The sequence below is a fragment of the Berghia stephanieae genome, chromosome 1, assembly GCF_034508935.2.
Source record: "Berghia stephanieae isolate SIO BIC M18660-M18661 chromosome 1, UCSD_Bste_1.3, whole genome shotgun sequence".
Taxonomy (NCBI): domain Eukaryota; kingdom Metazoa; phylum Mollusca; class Gastropoda; order Nudibranchia; family Aeolidiidae; genus Berghia; species Berghia stephanieae.
The window spans coordinates 134957859-134960990 of NC_088360.1; the positions used below are offsets into that span (position 1 = coordinate 134957859).

General features: G+C 36.8%; 1 protein-coding gene across 1 annotated transcript in view; it reads left to right on the forward strand.

The window, feature by feature from the left end:
• The first annotated feature begins 889 nt into the window (after positions 1-889).
• LOC144963272 (uncharacterized) overlaps positions 890-3132 on the forward strand; it is a 45280-nt gene continuing 43037 nt past the window's right edge. Inside the window, exon 1 of the mRNA XM_078897144.1 lies at positions 890-1002. Within this exon, the coding sequence (XP_078753270.1) occupies positions 977-1002 (26 nt within the window). The 5' untranslated portion in view covers positions 890-976. The remainder of the gene's footprint in view (positions 1003-3132) is intronic.

Here is a 3132-nt window from a genome sequence, read left to right on the forward strand (position 1 = left end):
ATTTAAAACTCCCGAAAAGAGGCCGGATTAGCTGAAGGCGGAGTTTAAGAGAGGAATTGAACGCTGGTTTTCCAAAACTCGTCAAGTCAATTTTTCGACTTTTTGAGATTTTCCATCCATGAGATAAATTGAAACTTGAACTTTATTTTAAGCATCAATTGACACAAGAATTTCCTTAGATTTGTTTGAATTTGATTGAAGTTTATAGATATATGATAAATAAATAGACCGAATGAGATATTTTAGGGGAAATAATCTTGAATATCTCAAAATGGGAAAACCACTCTTCAATCACTTTGTATTTTTTGAGATGGAAAGGAACTTTCCCGTTGACAAACTCCCCCCCCCCACCCCCGCCCCTCAATAAGTCAATTCCTGAAGTCTGTTTCTAACCTGAATAGCTTTACTCTTTTACTTCTCGTTATATGAAATAATTTTTAACGCAGTGACGTAAATCTACTATTTCATTCACCACTCTGTCGTATTCTGGAAAAACGTATTTAAAAATTTGGCCAGAAAATTCGTCCTTCTAATATCGATAGATTAAAATGATCCTCATCTTTCCAAAAAACTCTCAAATCCAAAACTTCGCGAAGTGCCAAATTTGAGATGATTTGACAAGATGAAGATCAATTTAAACAGTCGATATTATTAGAAGGACGAGTTTACTGGCCAAATTTTAAATACGTGTTTTTTCCCAAGAATATGGCAGGGTTGTGTCAATTATATACCCACTATAATAAACGGGACAAGAGTAAGCAAGAGAAAGAAAACACTGAATGTCAACAATTTGAAGAGCCCATAATTTGAATAGCGTTATTACAGAGTTAATAGACAACTCGCAAGTCATTAGATCGGGTAGACACAATAACTTCAACAACTCGGAAACATTCTCAAGTGTCTGACTTTTCTATTCTATTGTTGTATTCGGAAGTTAAATTTAGTTATTGTAAAGTAATCGCATAAAAGATCAAATATGCCCAAGTGTTTGAATACTAAGCGGTAAGTAAACTTTATGATGGTTGATCTGTAATAATAATAATAATGATAGTATACAATTCTTTGATCTCTGTGTAATTATTTAACGGGTTATTTTTATCGTGCAATAACACTTACTCGCAAGCTCAAGCTCGTTGTGTTATCGGTCATGATAAAAATAAATCGTTTAATAAATACAAAAAGATGAAAGAATCGTATATTGTTCCACCCTCTCCCTAAATTATAGTAACGCTTAATGATATCATGTTTACAATAATGACGTCAGATTTAAAAGTCGTTAAATTTCACTAAAAATCAGATTCTTAAAAAAGCATCATTTAAATATCTTTGAAAATGTCGTTTATTCAAAGATGACGAAATCAAAAATTCGTTGAGGGGTGGTATAGGGAATGAGATTAGCGGAAGAGTAGCGTCCCTTGATTGGAAGTCACGAGCGGAAAAGTTATTAGAGAGAGAACGTCATGTTTGTTGTGCGGCATGAGACACTTCATCGAAAGAGAGACGCATGCGCAAAACCATTTTGACGTTCTCTCTGTCAAGTGACGTCCAATCAAGGGACGCTACTCTTCCGCCAATCTCATTCCCTATAAATGATTTTTTACACTCTTACTTTTTGGAATTCGAACTTTGTTCCCGACGCGCACTCGCAAACTCGTGCAGCGGTTGGGACAACGTCGGGAATTCCAAAAGCAAAGGTGTAAGAATCGTTGATTGTATAGCGCCTTGAACCTGATTTTAACAAGCTCTATACGCTTTACATTGTTAAACCATTAAAGAAATACAATGAACAAATAAAAACATTGCAATTTCAATTACTTACATAGATATTGCATTATGCACACATGATAGGTAAAACTTCATTTAATAAATAAAATTGAGCTTTATATAGCGCAATATCCACTAAATGTGCTCAAAGCGCTTTACAAGGGGTCCCTATTCAACAACAACATTTAACATGTAGGACGGGACATGACGCCTGGTAGGCGATATTACAATTTTTCGGACAAAGACAACGCTGTGAACGGTCAGGTACTCATTTTACACCCGAGTATGGTGAGAGAATGTGAGTAAAGAGCCTTTTCCAAGGACTCAACTATGCGTTGAGCCCGTAGCTCGAACCCTGGACCTTCCGATCCGAAAGCGAGTGTCATACCACAAGACCACATAGCCGCACACAAAATAATAATGAGACAAAAAGCTGATCAGAATGTGAAATCTAAGCTGTTGTTTTTCTAGAAATGAGACAAAAAGCTGATCAGAATGTGAAATCTAAGCTGTTGTTTTTCTAGAAATGGGACAAAAAGCTGATCAGAATGTGAAATATAAGCTGTTGTTTTTCTAGAAATGAGACAAAAAGCTGATCAGAATGTGAAATATAAGCTGTTGTTTTTCTAGAAATGAGACAAAAAGCTGATCAGAATGTGAAATCTAAGCTGTTGTTTTTCTAGAAATGAGACAAACAGCTGATCAGAATGTGAAATCTAAGCTGTTGTTTTTCTAGAAATGAGACAAAAAGCTGATCAGAATGTGAAATCTAAGCTGTTGTTTTTCCGGCGTTTAACCAGTTACCTGTTGTACTCTGGTAAGACACGTATTTATAAATTTGGCCAGAAAGCTACAGGGTCCTCTATCTTCCTCCTTGGGATTCCAGGTCAGTGCCTGTCTTGTGATGTTGCAGGCAGGTTTTCTCAGTTTATGGCCTATCCATCCCCACTTCCTCAAGGCCCTTCATTTGGTTTTAATTTTTCAATTTTAATTATAATAATAATCATATAATATACTTATGTAGCGCCTAATTAATCCACTGACTTAATAGCACCGCGAGGACGAGAGACGCATGCGCACAACCAACACGACGTTCTATCTCTAATAACTTTTCGGCCGGTGACGTCACAGACTATGGGTGACGTCCAATCAAGGGACGCTACTCTTCCGCTAATCTCTTTCCCTATAATGAGTGAGACTAAATAAATTATCATATCAACTAACACGCGTACACACGTACACCCGTACACTCAAGCTCACACACGGAAACTATTCCGCATACACATACGTTAACTCTTTCCATAGACTACACTATAGACTATACGGCGAAAAGGCCGAGTTGTTAAGGCACTGCACTGTGACCCGGAT